Source organism: Scardinius erythrophthalmus, assembly GCF_964197995.2.
Source record: "Scardinius erythrophthalmus genome assembly, chromosome: 22".
In the NCBI taxonomy this organism is placed as follows: Eukaryota; Metazoa; Chordata; class Actinopteri; order Cypriniformes; family Leuciscidae; genus Scardinius; species Scardinius erythrophthalmus.
The window spans coordinates 13471047-13497649 of NC_138242.1; the positions used below are offsets into that span (position 1 = coordinate 13471047).

The 26603-nt window shown below is 40.5% G+C and overlaps 1 protein-coding gene across 1 annotated transcript in view; it reads right to left on the reverse strand.

The window, feature by feature from the left end:
- LOC308682981 (ADP-ribosyl cyclase/cyclic ADP-ribose hydrolase 1) overlaps positions 1 to 26603 on the reverse strand; it is a gene marked incomplete at its 3' end in the record, with an annotated part of 401807 nt that overhangs the window by 333885 nt on the left and 41319 nt on the right. Inside the window, exons 3-4 of the mRNA XM_081353035.1 lie at positions 13131 to 13251; positions 12762 to 12888 (exon numbers count right to left, since the gene is read on the reverse strand). Of these exons, the coding sequence (XP_081209161.1) occupies positions 12762 to 12888; positions 13131 to 13251 (248 nt within the window). The remainder of the gene's footprint in view (positions 1 to 12761; positions 12889 to 13130; positions 13252 to 26603) is intronic.

Genomic DNA, 26603 nt, shown 5'->3' on the forward strand with positions numbered 1-26603 from the left:
AGAGTGAGTGTGAAATAAGGTGTTCTAAGAGACACTAAGACAAATAAATGATGTCAATCAAAACAGCTGTATCTAAATTTATAAAGTGGCCACAGAGGGTAAAATATGCCCAATAAAATAATGACCTTGGATGATTTTGGCTAACTATCCTGAGCTGGGTTATTGTTTTGGCAGAGAGAAACTGTGCCACACCTGCGCAGCACATAATTTGGGAAGGCAGAGAGCAAGCAAGCTTGCCCTGTCCACCCCATACTTAACTTTTTCCTTTTACAGGGACGTCATGATGGATCCCAACGAACAGGACTGATTCAACATGAAGTTTCACAGTTCTCATCAAAAAAGGACGACCGGCCAGACAAGCATATGAGTCTGGCAACATGATACATGTTGTCACTAACAAAAATACTTAAGGTCTCCTTAAGGTTGTTCTTGTGGTTCACTCCACAAACAAGGTCCAGTGGAGAGCGGTTGTGATCTGAGGAATGCAAGGTTGCAAAGTTGGAGATTGTTGCACCTCCGTCCAAGCCTCTCACCTTAAACTACACCAACCAGCCTCAGCAAACCCCACATGCCAACGGCAACGGCAACGTCAACGCAAAGCATAAAGTGGGGGATCAAGGACATGCTAGTAACGTACCTCCCTTGCCAACGAGGGAAAGCCCATTGCAACGGTTCGCAAAGAATCACCCTGGTGAAGATGGAAAGTCAATGGGGCAACGAGATGATCAACACACCTGGAGGAAGATATGGACCAACTAATGGTTTAAGCTTAGCATAATAATTAATCTGTGTGATGTTTATTGATGTTTTACTTGGTTCAATCAAACTATACTGTAGGACTGAGAATTGATATAGATCTGAGATTTGAACAATTACTGATTAATTTGAAAATATTTTAGGTACACGTAAATTGAGAAGAGGAACATCTCTTAATTCTGTAGACTATAGGGACTATTTTTGAAGAAATTTGAGGGTTTAAAATCCTAATGCAGACATCATAGATGCTAAATTAGAGTGGCAATAGTTGTTCTCTAATAAGAGAATGGATGATAAGTTACTTTGCCGGTCTAGGTCCGAATAGATAATTGGGTAAACTTCTATAGAGATGAATGAATGACTACATTAAATATATTTTAGGTGTTTCCATTTGCTAAAATAGCAAAAGAAAAACTTTCAAAAGGAGATTGATTTTGGGAAACCTATTTAATTTCTGGATTATTATTAGTTGATGAGCTTTATTGCATAACCAAATTTCCAACATATTACTAAAGATTTTAATGTTTTAATAAGGCCAAAGCATGAATTAAAACAAATTATGTAGGGGGCACAAAGACAAAACCTAGACCAAGAACAATGTGACCCAAACATGTTAAATTTAAACTAAAAATGAGTCTAATCCGCAAAATCAGTTAATTCTGGAAAAATAAGATGGTAGGAAGATAGGTAGTTAAAGATTAAACGGCATGTCAGCAGCTAAGGGATATTTGTGTTAAGGATAAAAATGAAAAGAACTTTTTTGGTTAGATTTTATTACACGGATCCTTAAATAAATCTGACTAAGTAAAACAATCGCCTGCATGCTTGAATTAAAAGCTAACAAAATAAGGTTAAGAAAAATGGTTAATCAGTAGTATCAGCCTGTTAAAGGCCTAATAGATCAATGAGATTCGAAATCCAGAGAAAGATGATACTTAAACTTGGCTCAAGGTCTACTAAAGTAAAAAGGCAATGGACTATGGGATGATTCGGTAAAGAGCAGGTAAATCATCCAGGTATGGAAAATTCATTTGAAGAATTAAAAATCTAAGTAGTGGTCGTGATGATTACGACCAGAGAGGGGAATGTGATAGATTTTTTTAATTAATAACTAACATTAGTTTTTCTTGCAGGAACAACATTCATATGCTTTTATGTATGTTCCCCTTTTTGCGAAAACTTGTGTTGCCATACCCCTTTTTATTCTGGTTGTGTGAGTGTAAAAACAACAAATATGGGAAATGAAACTAGACAGATGACTAGGTTTTAAACCCTGTGATTATGAAGGAATCATTACCTAGCAACAGAAGGGCTTGGCTAAAAAGAACCAATCAAATTGTGGGAAATTATGCCAAGTTTCATATCATTTTGCCATACCCCTTATTCTATAAAAACTGTTGTATTTGTGTTTTCGGTGGGATTCTCTATGGAATATGTCTGAGATCCTCTGGCCTTGCTCCTTCTTGGGAGATTCTCTGGAGAACTGCTCTGAGATCCCCCGCATTTTGAGGACATTTGCTGAAGTCTGTATGTCGATTTTTGCCACGCAGCAATGAAGCTAGTTAGGGGAACAGGTATTAGCACCCAGCCGACGTCGATGTGTAGATGCGCTAGGGTATAGGATTAGACTCAGCTGAAGTCAACTGTAGACTCGGCTGGAGTATAGACTAAATGTCGACTGCAGACGTTAGGGGACGTCGATTGTAAACGAGACCCAAGTACGTAGTTAGGTTTAGGGAAAAATCTACCACAGTGACTATTATGCTTAAATCACATATAAGTCATGCAATTGTTATAACTATTGGATGGTTGACTGAAAGTGTTTCTTGTTTCCTATCAGTATGATCGTATGCTCATAATTCAGAAGATCTGTGTAAGATGTATCGTATTCTTAATAGGAATCATGTCTAAACTGTACTCTCTGCTAGAGCTGGAAAGTAAAGAGACCACAGCTAATGCATGATTTACAATGAGAGGGGAAGAAAATGCCACCCTTTAAATAAAGACAGCATCTAATTGGTCAGAACTCATCCAGGAGGCTGGACAAACTTCTGAGTTTAAAATCTTAGGACACGAACAAAGCATTGGAGTAGCCATGACGATGTAGACGAGTAGACGAGCAGGCAAAAGACTGCAGATCAAGATTAGAAGATGATGGGTTAACTACTAACTATTCTTGTCTCACTTTTCTTTCTATTACATTCTTTTCCGTTGAGAGTCTCAGTTCTAAGTTAAGTTTTGCTGCACAGTTTTGGGCCAACGATTCAACAGCAAAGCCTGCTTCCAACTTCAAAGACTTTCCATCCATCCACCAACACACCATGTGATTGGCCGCCCAAGACATCCATACCGACACGACGAGACAGCCAGCCTATCAACGAACCAGGGAAACCCCTTTTAGGCCGACAAAGAGAATCCCCAAAGGCGGCACTTTTGTAAGGGCGGCAAAATGTGTGCCAACCGGGAATGAACAAAATAGGCTATATGATTTGCTGAGCTGCCGCTCCCCCGCCCTGCCCTGAACCGCCCTGCCCCGCCCCCTGCTCTCACGAGTCATGACCTTGGTCATGACTGAGTGATGGGAAGTTCGGATCATTTTACTGACCCTCTTGTTCGATCTCGTTCATCAAAATGAACGAATCTTTATTTGAGTCATTTCGTTAATTTAAGTGGCTTTAAATGTTATACTTTTAACAGCTAAATTCCCCGATCACATCTACCTACGCAATGTTGATCATATTCTGAATTAAGAAATCATTGTATAATATGATATCATTTACAGGGAACATAAATAATTACTTTACCTTCCGCAATGAATAGCTACGCAATGAGCTATGTTCATGAATCACCCAGGACTAAACGACCAAAATTATCTGGTTGCGAATATAAAAAGAGGAGACTTTTGAAGGAGAAAGCACACCAACACAGAGTTGTTAAAATATATTGATCCAGCAGGGAGTATTTGCAAGGATGACAGGCCTTCAAGTCCACCACAGAACCAAGAGACCGCTAGACCAGCTAACAGAATTTCTATTAATTTTTTTTTTGCACACCTGGCATCCCCCTCGAAACAGTTCTCATTCACGCGTGAATATGTTCAACACTATAAAATCTGGTGAAATACAATAGGCCTACTCTTTTTTTTTTTTTTTAAATTAGCCTATCTTATAGGCTATAGCCTATAGCCATTTTAATAGGATGGACAGTTGAAGGAACCCAACCTAATTTTGCTTCCTCTTGGCCTACTAAAGTGTTCCTGCAACGGGAGCGTTCTCTGGCTAGAGCGCAGAACAGCGGACGGAGTTTGTATGGACCGAAGTGCATGCCTGAGCTTGTGTTTTGGGTTAAGCTGCGTTGCTTTGACATTGTGGAAAATAGCATGGCCTAATATAGAAACAAAATGTATTAGCCTTTTTACCCTTTATTATCAATCTAAATTAATCTCGTTTTTAATTTAAATTAATTTCGTTTTTCTTTATTTAAATTTCGTTTTTTCTTTATTTCAATTTCGTTTTTTCTTTATTGAATTTTTTTTTCTTTATTTTGTTTTTCATTTAAATTTCGTTTTTCTTTATTTAAATCTACCCTTTCCTGTGTCAGTAATTTGTTAGTCAGAAAAATATTGGACTACCTTAAAAGTATTGCTTAAGTTAACAGACCTGTGTGTGTGGTTTTATATCACTAATGCAGTCCGTTCTCGGAGCATAAAAGCCCTGCCCGCGTGAGGTGCGCCGCTTCCCGCTCGCGCTGTTCTGTAGTTTACTAAAAGTTCATTAATTCTGAATGTGTCGCGTATCGCATGTCTATCTATATTGCACCAAATGCGACACTGCACTCCCTTGTGAAGTCGATTGGATGAACGGTTCTCAAAATAATCAAAATGCAAACGGACAGACAGTCGAGACAGATAGAGATTCCTGCCTTTAGAGAAGAATATGTTCAGCCCCCTCTCTCTGAAGCTTCGAATATTAGATGTTCATTACTACCGAAGCTTCGAAGCTCAAAAAATGGTATTCGGACCAGCCCTAGGGGCGGCATAATTGTTTTTCGCCTAGAGCGGCAGAAGTGCACTCGCCGGCCCTGAATATGGTTCTATGCAGAGCTGATAGTTACAAAGATAAACACTAAGCATAGCGCCATGTGCCAATGGCTTCTGTGTGTTATTAGGGCTGTACTGCCCTAGTCGATTAGTCGATTAGTTGGTCGATACGTTCTGGTTCGACCAAAATTCTGATTGGTCGATTTTCTGCCGCGTTTATTTCATCAGTTTTGCCGCGCTGAGGCGCGCTCATTTCATCAGGTGGAAAGCACTAACTGCTAATGGGGGTGTTTTCAGAGTACCCTTGTTTCACTGTAACAGTCTGTCTTCAAAACACCCCCCTTGTTTTCACCTTTTTTGGATTAGTCCAACCCAAGAGAGAGCGTCGAGCATAGAAGGTTTGATGCTGAATATTATTTATTTAATTGTGAGAGCGTTTAATAGTCAGTCCTCTTCTAACATGTCAACAACAAAGAAATCGACAGTGTGGCAGCATTTTGTTAAAATTGATAACATGAAAAAGGTCGAATGCAAAGTTTGCAAGCAACAGTTTTCCACAGCTTGACGACAAACATGACATATCATCTAAAAGTGGTAACGTTAAGCTCACTTGTCTGCGTTAGCTTGCCCTGTCTGTTTTGAGTAGGCTATATGAACATATTAGAATTTGCATATTTCAATGTTTTAGTGTGATAACCTAACTTTTTTATTTTTTATTTGGAGCCTAATGCGCAATTGCGCTGTGCTGTTGGTTGTGTTAGTTTTGAGCCTAGGATGCTTTATTTTTCAGTTATGCACTTTATTTCGTTTCTGCTCTTGATCTGGTTTGTTTAATAAATATTATTTTTTTATTAAAGTGGACGTGCCTTTTGTGTTTATTAAGAGTAAAAGCTTTAATTTAATATTAATAGTCTATTCGTGTCTCAGCTGCGACGCTGAGCTCATGTTCAGCCTCGCTCGGTGCGAGGACATGCACGGTGAAATGATAGCGTCTGACAGTTATAACTTATTATAACATATGACAAAAATAATTGTCTAAATTATGTTGCATATTCCTCAACAGTTCTTGTGATGATATCACTAGTTGACAACATAGTACTATTTTCGGAAATCATAAGCTATGATATTGCGCAGGTGCACGTGATGCAGCGCCGTCAGAGCTGACAAACTCGAGTGTCAGACTCATTTCAGTGCAAAATAATTAGGTCAAAAACGATTTAATATACTGCAAATAGCCTACTAGTTGTTTATGTTTATTTATAATTCATTTAGGCGGACAACAAGGCTACCAAGTCCTGCGCACAGTGCGCATCTAATTAATTTAACGGGTTTTTTTTCTAACGTCATTTTTAGTCGATTTTAGTCGATTTCTAGTCGAAAATTTCAGGACTTCGGTCGACCAAGATTTTCTTTGGTTGAGTACAGCCCTATGTGTTATGCATCACGTATAGTCTGTTTTGGTTTCGTTTTCACTGTTCGGTCACTGTTTTGCCTGTCTGAGTTCCCAGTTAGTTTCCCTGGCTGTTAATTAGTTTCTACACACCTGTTTTTCCCATGTATTTAAGCCCTGATTTTTATTCTGTTCTTTTGTCTGGTGACAATACCGTTTTATGCGTTTTGGCCGTTAATTTACACGAAAACGGCATTTTGGGTGCCTGAAAAGAAAACTTTTGAAAACGGGTTTGAAAGTTTTATAGGGTCAATCTAAAGTTTGAATACATCTTTAAACAACTTTCTATACTGTTGTTTAGTTCCCTTACGAGAACGTTCTCTCGTACTGCGTTGCAAACGCTTAGGGGAAAACTCCTTTTCTCGAGAATATTGAAGCCTTTATTTTAAAACGCATTTGCTACAGCACAGGCGAGAGCATCAGACCCACGTGAGTGAGCTGATAGGCTGTGCTGTGGGCAACTGCACGAACCAATGGCGGATAGACAGAAGCGCGCGAGCCAATCAGGGCGCTTGGCGCTCTGTCACTGTCAAGCGCGCAAAACTACACGTGACCATAACATATAAATACAGATAGAATCCGCCATTTGACAGATTTAATCTCCTTCAGCTCGACTCACCTCGTCGCTGATTTTCTCCGGTCGTAAGAAGCCCTCGTCGTGGAAAAGCCGTCCAGCGGAACAGCTTCGCATCCCGGCATCTCGCCAGCTGAGCGTTTCCCTGTGGCATCCGACGAAAAATTATATCCTTTTCATTGCATATTTATCTAAAAGAGCAAACCGCTGTTTTCACAGCGCGGCATAATGCCTCTCTCCATCTGTGAGAGCTGCGGGGTCTCCCTGCATGCATCCAACGGACACACCCAGTGTGCGGCCTGCCTCGGCCCTGAGCACGCCGAGGCAGCGCTCATGAAAGGCGGCTGCCAATTCTGCGAAGGGATGCCTGTCTCCGTTCTCCGTTCAAGGCTGTCTTCAACGGTGACCGATTCCGCCCACCTTCCGTCTTCGGCGCCCCACGAGCCCCGTAGGAAGAAGCGGCGCGATCAGAGGCGTCCTGAGCGCGGTGAGTTTAGCGAGTGCACGCCGGGCCTTTCTCCTCGTGCCTCGCCCACGCCTTCTTCGCCTGTCCTGTTCTCTCGGAGCGAGCAGCGCCCCTCGTCTGAAGCGGCTGGACTCGTCTCTTTCGGCGCATCTCCGGATGACGTCGATGACGCACTTTCTATGGCGGCATCTGAGAGCGAGGATTGGTCGGGCTCCGCGGACCCCGCCCCCCCCTCTCAGCTAGAGTTTTCTGATACTCGAGCGAGCATTGACGCCGAACTTCTCCGTGTCATGTCTCGCGCTGTTGACGAGTTGGGACTCGATTGGCTTTCTCCAGCTGAGCCCGCCAGAAGCCGCCTCGATGAATGGTACCTGCCGGGGCGCCAGCAGGCCCCTCGTCAGCGCGCCGCTCCATTTATGCCTGAGGTTCACGAAGAGCTCACAAAATGCTGGCGCGCGCCCTTTTCAGCGCGAACGCGCTCATCTGCCTCTTCTACGCTCTCCACTGTTGACGGCGCTGAAGAGAAAGGATATGTGTCTCTCCCCCCACTGGAGGAAGCGGTCGCTGCACACTTATGCCCCCCCACTGCAGGTAGTTGGAGGTCTAAGACGGTGCACCCTTCTAAGCCGTGCAGAACTACTTCGGCCATTGCCAGCCGCGCATACGCTGCCGCCGGTCAAGCCGCCTCTGCACTTCACGCCATGGCGACGCTTCAAGCCTTCCAGGCCAAACTTCTCCGTTCCATGGATGAGTCAGGCCCGGACCCAGACACATTTAAAGACCTCAGGAGTGCCACGGATCTGGCACTGAGGGCCACGAAGACCACCGCTCAAGCCCTGGGCCGCAATATGGCCAGCCTAGTGGTAATGGAGCGCCACCTCTGGCTAAACTTAACCGAGATCAGGGACGCGGATAAATCTGCCTTCCTCGACTCGCCCGTCACAGCCTCAGGTCTCTTCGGCCCATCTGTCAGCGGCTTCGCCGATCGCTTCACTGAAGCTCAGAAGGCTTCCAGCGCCATGAGACACTTTCTACCAAAGCGCTCCAGCTCAGTCCAACGGCGCCCCAAGAGCACGCCGCGACCTGAGAAAGTGGTGTCCCAGGTCCTCCAGCCCCGCCCAGCGGCTGAGACCAGTAAGCACATGAAGCCAGCGAAACGGTTCCCGTTCCCTAAGCGCCAGGGCCCGCGGCCGAAGCTGACGCTCGATCACGAGCCCAAGAAGCCGTCCTAACCGGCACAAAGAGGGGTCACTGTCCCGCTGCGGCCGGACCAGCCCCAAAAATCGCTCGACTACTGCTCACGGCTCCCTCTTCAGTTCAGGCGGCTGCAGCAGTTCTAAATGCAGTTCATGGGCCCGTCACATGTCACGCACCCCTGCAAACAAACCCCTCCACACAAAGCACAAATCGAGCATAATTTCACACATGCATACATGTCAGTCCGAGCCCCCCACTCTGGGTGTTCCAGATATGATAATGCCTCTAGCTCTGCGGGCTCTAGCTTGGCAAGCTATCCCCGGAGTTTCAGTATGGGTGATGAACATCATAAAGCATGGTTACTCGCTTCAGTTCGCCCGCAGACCACCGCGTTTTCGCGCGGTTATACAAACCACGGTAAGGGGCACATTGAGTCATGTCCTCCGCACCGAAGTGTTAAGTCTGCTGGCGAAAGGGGCCATCGAGAAGATCCCCCCTTCTCTGAGCGAGTCAGGTTTTTACAGCCGGTACTTTCTTGTTCCAAAGAAAGACGGCGGCCTGAGACCCATTTTAGATCTCAGACATCTGAACAAGGCTCTCATGTCACGGCCGTTCAGAATGCTCACGACCAGACATATCCTGGCGCAGATTCGCCCAGGCGACTGGTTTTTCTCAGTAGATCTGAAAGACGCTTACTTTCACATTCAAGTGAACCCCCACCACAGGCCATTCTTGAGATTCGCCTTCGAGGGGCAGACATACCAGTACACAGTTCTTCCATTTGGACTGGCACTAGCGCCTCGTACATTCACGAAGTGCATGGATGCAGCTCTCTCCCCCCTGAGACAGCGGGGAATGCGCATCCTAAACTACCTCGACGACTGGCTCATACTGACCCAGTCAGAGGCGGAGTCACATACTCACAAAGCCTGGCTCCTCAGCCATCTAGAATGTCTAGGGCTCAGGGTCAATGTTGCAAAGAGTGTTCTGTTGCCCAGCCAACGTATCACGTTCCTGGGAATAGTTCTCGACTCCGTACTTATGAGAGCATGGCCCACACCGGCCCGTGCTCTAACGATTCAGCAGCTCACGGCATCGTTCATAGAGGGCTCTCTTGTACCCCTCAGAACGTTTCAGAGGATCCTTGGCCTGATGGCCTCTGCATCATCAGTACTCCAACTAGGCCTACTGCGTATGCGTCCTCTTCAGCTGTGGCTGGCTCCTCTGGTGCCACCCCACGCCTGGCATTCAGGCCACTTGATTATCAAGGTGGACCAGCGCTGTGTTCAAGCCCTGGCCCCTTGGAAAAACGCCAGCTGGTACCAGCAGGGCGTAAGCATGGGGGTAGTTTCAGAGAGGAGGATGATTTCAACAGACGCCTCCAACTCCGGTTGGGGAGCTCTGTACGAGGGCAGGCCTGCCTCCGGCCTCTGGTCGAGCTCGGAGAAACGCCTACACATAAACTGCCTCGAAATGAGAGCAGTTTTTCTAGCCCTAAAAACATTCCTCCCATACCTGGCGGGACACCACGTGTTGGTACGGACGGACAACATGTCGGTGGTCTCTTACATAAATCGCCAGGGCGGCCTCAGGTCCCGCAACCTGTTTGCCATAGCCTCACAGCTCTTGCTATGGGCTCACACCAATCTGCGCTCGCTCAGGGCAGCTCACGTGCCAGGCACGTTGAATACAGGAGCAGACATGCTCTCTCGGGGCAGAGTTCCCCCAGAGGAATGGTCTCTCCACCCTCAGACAGTTCTCCTACTCTGGGAGGTCTTCGGGAAGGCAGAAGTAGATCTTTTCGCCTCAAAAGACAACTGTCAATGCCCAATCTTTTTCTCAAAGAGCAGGGATGCGTTGGCCCACGACTGGCCCAACCTTCCTCTCTATGCGTTCCCCCCGGTCTCGATGCTCCCTCAGGTCATCGAACGGATCAGGAACACGAAAAGCGCAGTGCTATTAGTAGCTCCTCTCTGGCGGACCCAGGTTTGGTTCCCAGAGTTGATGCAGCTGTCTGTAGCAGACCCGTGGCCAATCCCAGTGAGGCGCGACCTCCTGACTCAGGCCAACAGGACAATCTGGCATCCCCGTCCCGACTTATGGGCCCTACATGTATGGCCACTCAACGGGTACCCCAGAACCTCCCAGAGGGCGTCCTGAATACTATAAAGGAAGCTAGAGCTCCGTCTACCAGACGCCTCTATCTCAGTAAATGGTCAGTGTTTTCCAGCTGGTGTTTAGCTCGAGACCTCGACCCATACACTTGTGAAGTACCAAGAGTACTGTCTTTTCTACAGGAGATGTTGGACGCGGGTCGCTCCCCCTCCACTCTCAAAGTGTACGTGGCAGCCATTGCTGCTTTTCACGTATTGGAAGCCGGGGCCTCCTTAGGAAAAAGCGACCTTATAGTTCGCTTCCTCAGGGGCGCCAGGAGGCTTAACCCGCCTCGGCCACCGTCTGTTCCGGCCTGGGACCTCTCCTTGGTCCTGCGGGCTCTTAAGGGACCTCCCTTTGAACCACTTCAGTCAGCTGATCCTAAGTCTCTCTCTCTGAAAACCGCCCTGCTTCTAGCACTGGCGTCAGTAAAGAGAATAGGGGATTTACAGGCGCTGTCTACCAGCGCTTCCTGTCTGGAGTTTGGTCCTAATGACTCCAAGGTCATTCTTAGGCCAAGACATGGATATGTTCCTAAGGTGCTCTCAACTCCGTTCAGAGCCCAGGTTATTTCTCTGTCAGCTCTCCCCTCCTCCGAGGAGGATAGCGATTCTCTCATGCTTTGCCCAGTCAGAGCTTTGAGAATTTATCTGGAGCGTTCGGCCTCTTTCAGACAGTCTGAACAGCTCTTTGTGTGTTTCGGGGGCCGATCCAAGGGCCTCCCGGTCACTAAAACCACACTGTCCAGATGGATAGTTGACGCCATTGCCCGGGCTTACACCTCACTGGGCCTCTCTTGTCCCATAGGTGTTAGAGCTCATTCCACGAGAGGTGTTGCCTCTTCGTGGGCTTGGTCAAGTGGTATTCCCATTGAAGACATTTGTGCGGCGGCCGGCTGGTCCGCTCCGTCCACATTTGTGAGATTCTATAATCTGGATGTCCCTGCTCTGCAGACATGCGTTCTTTCTGTCTAGACTCTGGCTCTGTGGATCCAGACTAGTTTTGAACCATGGTCACTTGGGTATTCCGATCTATAGCATATGTGCGGCGGCCGGATATCCGCTCCGTCCACATTGTTGAATTATAGCTTTAATGCCCTTGCTTGTAGCTACAGTTCTTCTGTCTAGACACTGGCTCTGTGACCCAGTCTAGTTGATATTGAACACACGGTTTTCACTTTGTGGGCTAAGTGACTGGCTCTGGCCAGATCCGATGAATTATAACTTTAATGTCCCTGCTTTGCAGTTACAGTCTTTTCAGTCTAGACTCTGGCTCTGCTGACCCAGACTAGTTCGATGTTTAACACACGGTTATCACCTTGTGGACTAAGTGACTGGCTTTGGCCAGATTCGTTGATTATAAGTTGATGTCCCTGCTTTGCATTTACAGTCTTTTCAGTCTAGACTCTGGCTCTGCGGACCCAGACTAGTTTGATATTAAACACACGGCTATCACCTTGTGGGTTAAATGACTGGCTCTGGCCAGTCTTTATTACGGATAATTGATGGGCCCGATGTTCGGTCTCTTTTTATCCTGGCTATTCTGTACTTCCCGGAACTCTGGTGAGTCAGAGCGGCCAAAAGATTAATAGCACGGCGTTTTAAATGGAAACGTTCCCATAAGCGTTTGCAACGCAGTACGAGAGAACGTTCTCGTAAGGGAACGTACTGGTTACTTTCGTAACCTCGGTTCCCTTAGAGATAAGGGAACGAGTACTGCGTTGCCTTGCCGTGCTATTTTTCTTATGGCAGGTTTGTCGCTTCAGTCGATTATACCTGTCAAATGGCGGATTCTATCTGTATTTATATGTTATGGTCACGTGTAGTTTCGCGCGCTTGACAGTGACAGAGCGCCAAGCGCCCTGATTGGCTCGCGCGCTTCTGTCTATCCGCCATTGGTTCGTGCAGTTGCCCACAGCACAGCCTATCAGCTCACTCACGTGGGTCTGATGCTCTCGCCTGTGCTGTAGCAAATGCGTTTTAAAATAAAGGCTTCAATATTCTCGAGAAAAGGAGTTTTCCCCTAAGCGTTTGCAACGCAGTACTCGTTCCCTTATCTCTAAGGGAACCGAGGTTACGAAAGTAACCAGTACGTTTCTTATGTCAAAACACTTGAAAGAAATCACCTTGCCACATGGTAAAATCTGAGTGATGGCCCGGAACATTTTTTGGTAATCTTTAACTCTCACATCGCAGGGTGATCTCCTAACCACAGCCTTTTCAAACTCCTGCCATATCTCCTCACAATTATACCTGTTAGAGAGAAAATTACAATTTCTCCAATTTATAATTACATTTTTCAAGGACTTAATGCAATACTGTATTATCTAATGAAAGTGATGAGCCAGATGCCAGAGCTGAACTGTCTCTGCAAATACTGCAAATATCAATGAAATCAAATGAGACAGACTTAATAAAACAATATATTATTACATTTTCCTATTTAGATATTTTAAATAAGCAATATTAGTTTGCAAAATGCTTATACATCTTACCTGGGGTGGGGATTAACCAGGGTTACATATTCATAACACCGTCCGATGACAATCTGTTTAAGATTCGGGGTGGTCCCAAACTTTGCTGTTACGTCCGTGAGAAAAAACAGCATGGCAAATTCTAAAGATATTATAACATGGGAAGCAAGGGATAAGAAAGAGGGGAAACAAGAGCACATTAATCTGGTTTTAATTTATTTGCACTGGCTTCCAGTTTGCTACAGAATTAATTTTAAAGTGTTGCTTTAAAACATTTGCATAAAGACCAGTACGTCTTTAAATCCTTGAATGGATTAGTTCTTGCATTCCTTTACAAAAAATAAGTATACTTAAAGTTAATTTTATTAAGAATACTTAAGTAAAGTTCAAGTGTATTTTAAGTATTCTTTATGTAGTAAGTATACTTATATCAATGTACTAGAAGTATACTTGTAAGTGTACTGTATCAATACTAATTGGGACTAAATTGGCCCACTTATTAGTGTATAAAAGTATACTAAAGTATTCTTTAAGTGTAACAGTAGTAAACTTTGAGTACAAAACTAGTTTACAACTAAGTTTTTCATTTGTACTGCAACTATACTACAAGTGAACTTACAGGTATACTGATAGTTTACTAGTTAAATACCTGTAGTACATTTTTTAGTTTATGAAAGGACACTTTGAAGTATAATCTCAGTAAACTTCTAGTTTTTAGTATACTGCAAGTATACTTGTACATTTTTGTACTGTGAACTAACATCATACTTATAGTTTGATATTTATATTTTTTTTGCACTTCAAGTATACTTCTATGTTCCTATTTAGGTATTAATTTGTTATACTTGATATATTCCTTAAAGGGGACCTATTATGCCCCTTTTTACAAGATGTAAAATACGTCTCTGATGTCCCCATAGTGTGTATGTGAAGTTTTATTTTAAAATACCCCACAGACAATTTTTTAGAGCATGTTAAAATGGACACTTTTGGGGGGTGAGCGAAAACGCGCTGTTTTTGTGTTTGTCCCTTCAAATGCAAATGAGCTGGTGCTCCCGGCCCCCTTTCAAGAAGAGGGCAGAGCTTCAAGAGCTCATTATCCGGTGTCAGGACGCACTGAAAAAGTCAGAAACTCCGAGTAGTGGCGGACCCCGTCCGAATGATGGAAAAAAAACTTTACTAATGAGTTTTATGAAGTTTATTGTACATCACACAAAAGATGAAGCGTCCGTTGTCCCTGCAGAAAATAACTGTATGCTGAATAAATCACAGTACAAGATATGTGCATTAAAGTCTTATCCATAAACTCTCTCTCTCTCCCTTGTATTATCAACATACACAGCGAAATTACACAAAAATATTCATTACAACTAACCAGTGTTGGGGAGTAACTAGTTACATGTAATGGCGTTATGTAATTTAATTACAAAATAAATGTAACTGTAAGCCGTTACAGTTACTGAGAAAAAAATGTGTAGTTAAAGGGCACCTATTATGCAAAATTCACTTTTACATGGTGTTTGAACATAAATGTGTGTTGGCATTGTGTGAGCAAAACCACCCTAGAATGATAAAAATCCACCCAGTAGTTTTTTTACTATCTCAATAAATCATAAGCACTGTATTTGTACAGAATTGCGCTAAGCCCCACCGACGTGGTTTGATTGACAATCTGGTTTTGGCATAGACCCCGCCCTCGGTGATCTGTACACCATCCTCCATTGTTTCAACGACAGCCGGTATTGTCTCCTAAGAAGAGTAACGTTAGGTGTTCTGTTGTGGGATGCAAGAATGGACATAGTAGTCTTCACTGACATCAGAGCCACTGAAAACGCAGCGGATGGATTTTATTTATGAAGAAAAGGCGCCACTTAAACTTCCTAAATACGTTTATGTTTGCGCGAATCATTTTCTGACTGACTGTTTAGTGAACGAGGGTTAAAGTTAATCCTCAAGTGTGGATCGTTGCCTACTGTTTGCGATCCAACGTCACCTCCAGAAGAAGTAAGTGTATTTTATGATTTTTGAGCAAATAACGTTAGTCATTTCAATCGATGTCAGCCAGTTCAATAACAAATGCGTCTAAAGCTATTTATTGTCGTCGTCATAGGATGTCTCAACAAACAACGTCAGACAGTTTTATGTCACGTATCATTTTTTGCAGCAATTACAAATGTAAATAAATTAAGGTCTGCTCTATCTCCATAGACAGTAGCCTATATAAACGTCTATCTCCCTGCAGCATATGTTTTCTGGTTCTGTAGCCATCTTCTCACATTTGCCACATAAGCACCTGTACGACAAGTAATGTCAACATGACGCAACAGCACCCCTGGCATAAATATAATTTCGTTTGTAGGCTACTTAAGAAAAAAAAATCGTTTGTACTTAGCAAACGTTATCACAGTATTTGTGTGTGTGTAGTTTCAAAAAATTGCGCAAACGTTATCACAATTCGTGTGTGTGTGTGTGTTGCACATCCATAATTGCAAAGGGGACGCGATTAAAACTTTGTAAGTACATAAATGTATCAAATAGGCTTGGCGCGATAGTCGGTGTTACCGGTGTTACACGGTGTTCAGTCGCAACACTGGTTTCATCACTTGCCCACCGCAGCACCGCAAAAAAAATTTTTTTTTAAAGCAATTACGCAGTATCCGTATTTTCTGTCACCAGTTGACTAGCGTTGTATGATCACGCTCAACCATTCAAGCGCGACAAAACAAGAGACCGCGCTGTAAGTCCTGCCTATAGAGCTGGTAAGTCCCGCCCCTTCCGCTAACCCCGCTGGACCTCAAAGTTGAAAAACCGTCAATGCAAGTGAATGGGAGAAAATAATTATTTTCTGGTCCCGTTTGAATTGTGCCATGAATGTGAACATATGTTGTCTGTGAATTTTTTATATAACTTTTCGTGTAAAGAATGATACAATTTAGCGGGTAGAAGTTTGATACGGTTAGACTTTGTGTGAGAGCACTTTGTGGACTACAACTCTCGACGCGTTTGAAACGTCAACACCACTCGCACACGGATTAGCTCACGGATCCCGCTAAACATGGCTGTGTCTTTGGTGCACTTCACCGACTTCTTTCAGGGAGAGGACAAAATCGTTGAAGTTGGTGAAAACCACGGGTAAGTCAACTTTATGGGGTGACGTCACATAGGCGACATGTAGTCTTTCTCGTTATGTCTTTTCCACAACTGCTAGCTGAAGAATCATACCATATACTGTCAAACTCGTAACATGAAAAGTTATATAAAAAATTCACAGACAACATATGTTCACATTCATGGCACAATTCAAACGGGACCAGAAAATAATTATTTTCTCCCATTCACTTGCATTGGCGGTTTTTCAACTTTGAGGTCCAGCGGGGTTTTACGGAAGGGGTGGGACTTACCAGCTCTATTACACACACACGCACACACACGGAAAAGACGCGCGTCAGTATCGAGTTCTCTTTTCGGCCTTGAACAAAACATAACACACACAAATTATGCCAAAATGTCCGTTTTGTCGAGTGTTCTCATAAGAGTTAAGTTAATGTAGAGTTTAAGTGAGAAAATGGGACGCGTGTCAGATAGAGTGTCATTAAGGCGAGACACGGCAGGCAAAAACATCGATTTTCATGCAGTGGTCAATTTTGAGATTTTGGGCTAGTTTACTCCTTCAATATGTGTTCTTTCAAGCTGCTATAAAGAAAACGTTGAAAATATACATTCAGATGTTTATTTTATTACATTTTGTTTACTTGCGGCTGTAAGTTTCTCCCGAATTTACCAGGAAGTTAGACTTAGGTAAAGTTGGTTTTATATTCGCATATTCGCACATTCGCGGACTTCCGCGTTCAATAACTCGTGAACTAAACGTCGTTGCTACACAAAACACCTATCACATATAACTACAGATTAAACATCAGAAGCTACAACATAATTTTCCTCAAAACGATCTTTCCTTCTCACTGGACAAAATACATTGATCTCTATGCGCAGGCTGCTAAGAAGGGACCATCTGCAAAGTGCAAACCCGAAGGAAAGCTCATTTTAAGAAGAAGATTTAAATATTAAAACAATGTTATTTGTGAAGTAACAATATTCAGCTCACAAGATATTGAACGCAGAACACCGCAAATATACGAAGCAAATATAAAAAGCAATACCCAAGTTGCAGACTTGATCATGTAAGATCAAGTGTGAACATAGTCAAGTTTAAAAATAAAATAAAAATAGTTTCAGGTTTGATATTTGCTGTGTATTCACCTAGACTGCTTTAGTGTACTTTTGTGTAGGCTATTGTACATACAGTACGCAAAAATGTTTTATGTAAAAGTTACAATTATTCACCAAAGAGATTTTTTTTATGTTCCAAAGGTTGTAGTATGTTCCTACTGACCAGACTGACTTAATACAGGTGGAATTTTCACAGTATCTTCCTTACTGTACGTTCAGTATACAAATATTAATTTAAAAAAAATTACAGTAATTCCCCAAAAGTATTTTTCCTGTTCCAAAGCCTGTAGTGCTTTCTTATTGACTTACACTATCCCACACTGACTTACTACAGGTGAAATTTTGACAATACCTCCCTTACTGTACGTACTGAAAGGTTGGGGTCAGAATCCCCTGTTTCTTCAATTAAATTATATACATCCTTTTGAATGATTACTTTATTCTTATTAAAAATTCAACAATCAAGTAGTATCCTAATCATTTCTGTATTTATTTTCTTTTAGGTGCATTCCAGTGTGTGCCCTTGGGTTGTGTTCACATGCAAGGGGCCTTTTGATGATAATTGTCTTGGGATTGTCTTGGGACTCCTGGAAACTCCATCTGCATACATTCAGTGCATTACAGCCCATTGGTCAAACACAAATTCTTGAACTGTCATTATTTCTGGAAGACCCCTTAGGACTTTCACATATAAAACTCTTCGTCTCTTTGTCCTCTTTTTCTGGACCTTTCCATCATGGCTGTATCTTCTGTATCTCGTCTGCAACACATAGACGATAATGATGGCATTTTTCTCCTTTCTTTTGCAAAGCTCTTTCTAATACATTTTCAATTCCTCTCTACTCTGCCACCATCATCTGCTTAATAAATGCTTACAACCTTCAGTGTGGTATGCTTTTCTTTAAAAAAACATTTTCATAATAAAAATATTTATAAAACAAGTTCAGGTGTTTTTCTTAATAAACTATTTTCTCAATATATGGTTACAATGATTATTAATACAAGTGTTTTACACACTGTAAAAGAAAAGTTGACTAAACTTAAAATTCTAAGGCAACTTGCTGCACAGATTTTTTGAGTTGACTCAACTAATAGAGTTTACTCAACTGGAGATGTTATAATCGAGTCAACTCAACTATAGAGATGTTTTAGTTGAGTCAACTAAAAAAATCTGCAGTAAGTTGCCTTATAATTTTAAGTTAAGTCAACTTTTCTTTTTAAACACTTTCTTAATAAATTGTTTAACAACTACTTATGGTAACTTTCATTATAAAACCACTTTTTTATTAGTTACAATTGTGGTTTACTATAACCCATAAATACTTCATATACAACAAGCCATGATTACAATAGAATAATTGCATATTTCATAACAATATCCACATATCTTCATCTATATATCTGTCTTAGTTGACTTGTATAAGTTTGAGGGTCAATTTATACATAATTTCACCTTATTTTCATCAAGTGAACATCTCATGTGTATTTCTTTAGGGAGTGGAGTAAAGGGGCATATTATCGTTCCTGCTTTCCTGGAGTGAAATGTTTTATCAGCCTGTTTAGGTGGACTGCTCTTCTGATAATGAGCTCAGGCCTTCTTCAGCCTCAAAGAGAACTGTTGTTTGTCAGGCAGTGTTGTGTGTGTGTGTGTGTGTGTGTGTGTGTGTGTGTGTGTGTGTGTGTGTGTGTGTGTGTGTGTGTGTGTGTGTGTGTGTGTGTGTGTGTGTGCATTTTTTATTCTTTGCAGGTTCAGAACTTTGTGATATACAACATTCTTGGACCCTGGAAGAAGGTCACCACGGACTTAAATCTCAGAAATGGACGACAAATATTCTGATTAATGGCGATATACCCACTTATCTATCAAAAATGTATTATTGTTTAGACTTTATGTTCTCTTAGCCAATCAGAAGTAAACGATTATGTAATGCATGACCTTGAAAAAGGTATAATTGTGTGAGATTTGTTTGTAAGGTAGAGTTGGCTTGCGGCCTTCTCGTGACTTTGACGCTGGCTCTACCAATTTAACTGCAAACTATTCTTCAGTAAAATTTTACTTATTTGATTGAATTTCACGACTCCTGGTCTTCTTTCATCATATCTGGTCCTGGGTCTTACAACTGTACCCGACCCCCCCCCCCCCCCCCCCACACACACACACACACACACACACACACAGCAAACAGTACAATAATCAAATCATTTTTTCCTGTTCCAAAGGCTGTAGTGCTTTCCTAGTGACCACACTGACTTACTCCAGGTGGAATTTGGACAATAACTCCCTTGCTGTACAATTATCAAATATATCTATGTAATAAACATTACATGTGTTTATTACATATGTTTATGTAATAAACTGTAATTCACCTATAGTGTGTTTTTATATTTATATTCAATGGTTGTAGTACTTTCCTAGTGATCAGACTGACTTACTACAGGTGGAATGTTGACAATAACTCCCTTACTGTACGTACAATAAACTAATACGTTTCCAAAAAAATTACTGTAATTCCCCTAAACTATTTTTTCCTGTTTCAAAGGCTGTAGTGCTTTCCTAGTGACCACACTGACTTACTCCAGGTGGAATTTGGACAATAACTCCCTTACTGTACGTACAAAAAACTAATACGTTTCCAAAAAAATTACTGTAATTCCCCTAAACTATTTTTTCCTGTTTCAAAGGCTGTAGTGCTTTCCTAGTGACCACACTGACTTACTCCAGGTGGAATTTGGACAATAACTCCCTTACTGTACGTACAAAAAACTAATACGTTTCCAAAAAAATTACTGTAATTCCCCTAAACTATTTTTTTCCTGTTTCAAAGGCTGTAGTGCTTTCCTAGTGATCAGACTGACTTACTCCAGGTGGAATTTGGACAATAACTCCCTTACTGTACGTACAAAAAACTAATACGTTTCCAAAAAAAATTACTGTAATTCCCCTAAACTATTTTTTCCTGTTTCAAAGGCTGTAGTGCTTTCCTAGTGATCAGACTGACTTACTCCAGGTGGAATTTGGACAATAACTCCCTTACTGTACGTACAAAAAACTAATACGTTTCCAAAAAAATTACTGTAATTCCTCTAAACTATTTTTTCCTGTTTCAAAGGCTGTAGTGCTTTCCTAGTGACCCGACTGACTTACTCCAGGTGAAATTCGGACAATAACTCCCTTACTGTACGTACAATAAACAAATAAGTTTAAGAAAAAATTACAGTAATTCCCCTAAAGTATTTTTTCCTGTTCCAAAGGCTGTAGTGCTTTCCTAGTGATCAGACTGACTTACTACAGGTGGAATTGTGACAATACCTCCTTTACTGTACGTACAATAAACAAATACATATAACAAAAAATTACAGTAATTCCCCTAAAGTATTTTTTCCTGTTTCAAAGGCTGTAGTGCTTTCCTAGTGATCAGACTGACTTACTCCAGGTGGAATTTGGACAATAACTCCCTTACTGTACGTACAAAAAACTAATACGTTTCCAAAAAAATTACTGTAATTACCCTAAACTATTTTTTCCTGTTTCAAAGGCTGTAGTGCTTTCCTAGTGACCACACTGACTTACTCCAGGTGGAATTTGGACAATAACTCCCTTACTGTACGTACAAAAAACTAATACGTTTCCAAAAAAATTACTGTAATTCCCCTAAACTATTTTTTCCTGTTTCAAAGGCTGTAGTGCTTTCCTAGTGATCAGACTGACTTACTCCAGGTGGAATTTGGACAATAACTCCCTTACTGTACGTACAAAAAACTAATACGTTTCCAAAAAAATTACTGTAATTCCCCTATACTATTTTTTCCTGTTTCAAAGGCTGTAGTGCTTTCCTAGTGACCACACTGACTTACTCCAGGTGGAATTTGGACAATAACTCCCTTACTGTACGTACAAAAAACTAATACGTTTCCAAAAAAATTACTGTAATTCCTCTAAACTATTTTTTCCTGTTTCAAAGGCTGTAGTGCTTTCCTAGTGACCCGACTGACTTACTCCAGGTGAAATTTGGACAATAACTCCCTTACTGTACGTACAATAAACAAATAAGTTTAAGAAAAAATTACAGTAATTCCCCTAAAGTATTTTTTCCTGTTCCAAAGGCTGTAGTGCTTTCCTAGTGATCAGACTGACTTACTACAGGTGGAATTGTGACAATACCTCCTTTACTGTACGTACAATAAACAAATACATATAAGAAAAAATTACAGTAATTCCCCTAAAGTATTTTTTCCTGTTCCAAAGGTTGTAGTGCTTTCCTAGTGATCAGACTGACTTACTACAGGTGGAATTTTGACAATACCTCCTTTACTGTACGTACAGTAAACAAATACATATAAGAAAAAATTACAGTAATTCCCCTAAAGTATTTTTTCCTGTTCCAAAGGCTGTAGTGCTTTCCTAGTGATCAGACTGACTTACTACAGGTGGAATTTTGACAATACCTCCTTTACTGTACGTACAATAAACAAATACATATAAGAAAAAATTACAGTAATTCCCCTAAAGTATTTTTTCCTGTTCCAAAGGCTGTAGTGTTTTCCTACAGACCAGGCTGAATAACTACAGGTGAAATTTTGACAAAAAGTCCCTTACTGTACATACAGTTGACAAATATGTTTTTTTTTTTTTTAAATTACTGTAATTCACCCTAAGTATTTTTTGTGTTCCAAAGGGTGTAGTGCTTTCCTAGTGACCACACCGACTTACTACAGGTGAAATTTTGACCTCCTTTACTTTACAATTATCAAATATTTTTATGTAATAAACATTATTACATGTGTTTATTACATATGCTTATGTAATAAACTGTAATTCACCAATAGTGTTTTATATATATATATATATATATATATATATATATATATATATATATATATATATATATATATATATATATATATATATATATATATATATATATATATATACATTCCAAAGATTGTAGTGCTTTCCTAGTGACCACACTGACTTACTCCAGGTGAAATTTTGACAATACCTAATAATACTGTTTTACATAATAATATATATAATAACTGTAATTCACTAAAGGGTTTTTTGTTTGTTTAAGGTTGTAGTACATTAATAGGGGCTACATTAATATTAACAGTAGTGACTGAACCTGTATGCATTGGTGCAGCAAATCTGACAGATAACGAACAGCAAGATCATGGAGGCATTCAAGATACTGTACAGTGCACTATTATGTTTTATTTCTATTATCTTTTTAATTGTTCCACTGAGATTATACATAAAAGTTGTAATTAATTCCTTGTGGTTAGAGTAAAATTTCAATATCACCTCTTTAAAATTTTGCTGTTGTTGATCCTCTCTTGGTTTAAGTTGTTCTTATATTATCATAAACCCTTTAACTGATTGTTTTGTCAAGTACTTTTTACTTTACTATATTTTCTTTTAGTGAAGTGACGTAAAAGTTTAAGTAAAACAAATGTGTGTGTTTGAATACAATTTTTTCAAATGTTTCCAGTCAGGACTACTTTGGGTAAACACAAATATTTAAGCAATTGAACATTTTATTCAATATTTATTCATTGCATTATGTAATTGGTTAACACACATAAATATAACTGTTAGTGGTTTGTTACATAATTAATCCTTGTCATGTTTACCAACGTGAACAGTGCCAAAGATGGTACCCAATGTATGCTGCATTGGACTATCACCAGACAAGCTACCTGAAAAAAGATGCCCAATGGTTGTGCTCACTGTGTACCTTAAACAGTGGAACATCAAAAGAATATCTGCTGAAACTTCTGCTTTATTGTCCTTGTTTCAATATGGATTACCAATGTATATCTGTATTTTGGGACTTACAGTTAAAGACCCAAGGACCAGATATGATTTATTAAGACCAGGAGTTAGAAGTGCACTCAATTTAAGACAAGAGTCAGAATTATAATAAATTAAAGGAAATTTTACTGAAGAATGTTTGCAGTTTCATCAGGCAGAAGTCAAGAATCAGAACCAGTGATCAAAAGTAGGCCGCTTCCCCTTACATTTACAAAAATCACAGCAATTATACCCTTCACCAAGGTCTAAGCTTTGTCATTGCTTCAGGTTGAATGATTCTGATTGGCTAATAAATAATCACACATTTTCTACACATAGATAGACTGAAGCATATCTCCATCAATTATGCGGCTGACATTCGGACCCTGAATTTAGGCATGTTGTGACCTTCCACACTTGTATTGATTGTAATGAATAGTAATTGGACCAATTTTTGAGTCTCCAGTCTAGGACCAACTCTATAGCGCCACCACCAGTTAAAAAAATCAACATTAAAAGGATTATAGCTTTTGAACTCTTTGATCTAGATGTGAATGTAAATAGATGTAAAATGAAACTTAGTACACCTGATTCCACTCATTATGGTGATCACAATCAATATCTTACATTAAGACTCTGCCCATTACAGTAGTGGCCATTTTGAAAAGTACAGTGTTAATTTTTTTGTGCTACTCCTCATTCAAATTTTGTTCAATTTTTACAAAAAATTCACAAGAAGTGACAAGCCACACAGAAGTGACTGAACAGATTTTTTATTTTTGCTATCGTTCCTGATATACATTTCTCCAAATTTGACCTGTATTTGTTGCCTTATGGTAGTTAGCTTAGCATACTAATTGGTTAGCATGCTAACCTGATGCCATTCTTTCTAATGTGGCTCTTCAGCTATCAGGATAACCATAAACTACATTAGCATTAAGCTAACTTAACTTGCTAACTTAACTAATCTGGTTAACATTCCTTTGTGTGCTCATTCTTACACTTAAGCCTCTCCTTGGCAGCTTGGTAAGACAGCGTCATCTGAGTGGTGCAAGCTGCTAAACCACGTGCCACGAGCCCTGAACCATTCCGGTTGTGGGTTTGAATCCTGTGTGGCTCATTCCCAGACCGCAAGAGGTATTGTGGCCTTAAGTGGTGTAAAAGTTGCTTCTGTTCCAGACATGGTGTCTATATGTGAGCGAACTCAATAAATACAACATGCAGTGAATTTATATAAAAATTATTCATTTTGAATTGCTTCTCACTTGAACTACTGGACCTTCTTCATCTTGCCAAAAACGCAACTTCCCAGTGGCGCAATGATATGAGTGACAGGTATCTGACCCAGAGATAATGGGTTCGAGCCCAGCGTGGGATGATTTAAAAAAAAATTGCGTGTAATGTTGTGTCATGTCGATTCCTTTATTATTCAACGTTGTACTAATCTTTCTTCCTTTTGGATTAATATATATATATATCTTCTTCATTATATGTTCATTCTCATCTGAACTTCTGTTCATTATGAGTTCATTTTCACCTATACTTCTAAACCAGCTCTTTTTTCTTCAATTTCTGCTGTTTTTACTATTACTGCTCTTACTGCTGCTTCAGGGGCTTGGCCCCGTATCGCTGCTTGCAGCTATATTTCCACTTGTTCCTTAACATGTAACCAAGAATACTAACACACACAGACACAGTTTCTTCAAGATTGGATTTGGTGAGGAGGAGAGTCTTCTCAAAACATTAATATAACATGTTATTTATCTTAAGGAGAGGATACTTTAAATCTAACTGTAAAGTAAAGACTTTAACTAAGAAATTGTCTCTCAACTATAGGTTTCAATGACTCCTGAGACCATTGCTATCAGGGTAGCCTAGAAAAGCAGATGGATGTAGTGACACCTGTTAAAGAAGTCCATATTTCATCTCTGGAAGCCAGGCTAAATGAGCAAGCACTGTTACTGCATTCCGGGCATGGGCCAGACCCTTACGTTACACCTCAAATATCAAATACAGACTTATATTTAAATGATACATGAAATAACATTTTCGATAATCACACTGATAATTTATATAACAAAGTAAAATCTCATAAGCCTAGAGAAGTCATTCAACTCATTTGATATACAGAAGGAAAACTATTGATACCTTGATTATAATCACTCATTAGATATACATTGAAGCAGCAGTGTGTTCCAGAATCCACTTCTTCAGGACTTCATAACAAAAACGTAACTTGAATAATTACAATAAGGGCGTTGCTTATTTATAACATTGAAAATATTATTAACCTAAAATATGTGCTATTTTTAATCAATGAAAGAATTGTGTTGTACAAGGAACAGCAGTTCTAATACATACTTTTACCTAATACATTTATCAAAGTTAATTGAGTAGAGCGATCACTGGGAACATACTATAACCTTTGGAACATGAAAAAAGGAGAAATTACAGTAACTTTTTAATAATAATATGTTTGTACTATACTTACAGTAAGGTATTGGCAGTATTTAACATGTAGTAAGTCAGTCTGATCACTATGAAAGCACTACAACCTTTGGAATATCTAAAAAACACTATAGGTGAATTACTGTAATTTATTTTTAATTAATATTTGTATACTGAACGTACAGTAAGGGAGGTATTGTCAAAATTTCACCTATAGTAAGTCAGTGTGGTCACTAGGAAAGCACTACAGCCTTTGGAATAGGAAAAAATACTTTACTTGAATTACCTTAATTTTTTCTTGAACTTATTTGTATATTGTACGTGCAGTAAAGGAGGTATTGTCAAAATTCCACCTGTAGTAAGTCAGTCTGATCACTAGGGAAGCACTACAGCCTTTGGAACAGGAAAAAATCCTTTAGGGGAATTACTGTAATTTTTTTCTAAAACTTATTTGTTTATTGTACGTACAGTAAAGGAGGTTTTGTCAAAATTCCACCTGGAGTAAGTCAGTCTGGTCACAAGGAAAGCACTACGGCATTTGGAACATGAAAAAATACTTTAGGGGAATTACTGTATTTTTTTCTTGGACTTATTTGTTTATTGTACGTACAGTAAGGGAGTTATTGTCCAAATTTCACCTGGAGTAAGTCAGTCAGGTCACTAGGAAAGCACTACAGCCTTTGAAACAGGAAAAAATAGTTTAGGGGAATTACAGTATTTTTTTCTTGGACTTATTTGTTTATTGTACGTACAGTAAGGGAGTTATTGTCCAAATTTCACCTGGAGTAAGTCAGTCAGGTCACTAGGAAAGCACTACAGCCTTTGAAACAGGAAAAAATATTTTAGGGGAATTACAGTATTTTTTTCTTGGACTTATTTGTTTATTGTACGTACAGTAAGGGAGTTATTGTCCAAATTTCACCTGGAGTAAGTCAGCGTGGTCACTAGGAAAGCACTACAGCCTTTGAAACAGGAAAAAATAGTTTAGGGGAATTACAGTAATTTTTTTGGAAACGTATCATTTT